The following is a 417-nucleotide window of genomic DNA, read 5'->3' on the forward strand; positions in this document are numbered from 1 at the left end:
GTCTTGGTGCCGATGAGATCCCGCAGGAGATGCTGGGGCCCTTCTCCTCCAGGTCCACTCCAGCCTCTGGGCCATGCGATGGGCCCTGGGCCCCGGGACTCTGGCTGGGGCCTGGCCCAGGCCTGCCCGGCTCCTCGGGGCCCAGGTAGCCCCTGGACCTTGCAGCCTCCTGCTTCACCACCTTCCTGGGTTTCTGCTGCTGTCCGTCCTCTCTGACGCCTGGGGTCAAGTCCACTTCCTTCCTCTTCTCGCCCCGGCGCCATCGCCGGCCGCTGGGGCGGGGCCGGCCTCTGAAGCGGGAGCCAGGGGGCCGTGGTCCGTCCTCCTCCTCAGACTCGGAGGCGGCGCAGTCGCAGTGCTGGGGCCCGCCGTCTGCGGCGCTCGGGGCCGGGCCACGCCCGCCTGCCCGGTTCTTCT

The 417-nt window shown here is 72.2% G+C and overlaps 1 protein-coding gene across 1 annotated transcript in view; it reads right to left on the reverse strand.

Moving 5' to 3' along the window:
• The window catches only part of ZNF469 (zinc finger protein 469), a 14,046-nt gene that overhangs the window by 8,063 nt on the left and 5,566 nt on the right, over positions 1-417 (reverse strand). Inside the window, 1 exon segment of the mRNA XM_010844002.1 lies at positions 40-415. Within this exon segment, the coding sequence (XP_010842304.1) occupies positions 40-415 (376 nt within the window).

The sequence above is a fragment of the Bison bison genome, unplaced genomic scaffold, assembly GCF_000754665.1.
Source record: "Bison bison bison isolate TAMUID 2011002044 unplaced genomic scaffold, Bison_UMD1.0 scf7180017864192, whole genome shotgun sequence".
In the NCBI taxonomy this organism is placed as follows: Eukaryota; Metazoa; Chordata; class Mammalia; order Artiodactyla; family Bovidae; genus Bison; species Bison bison.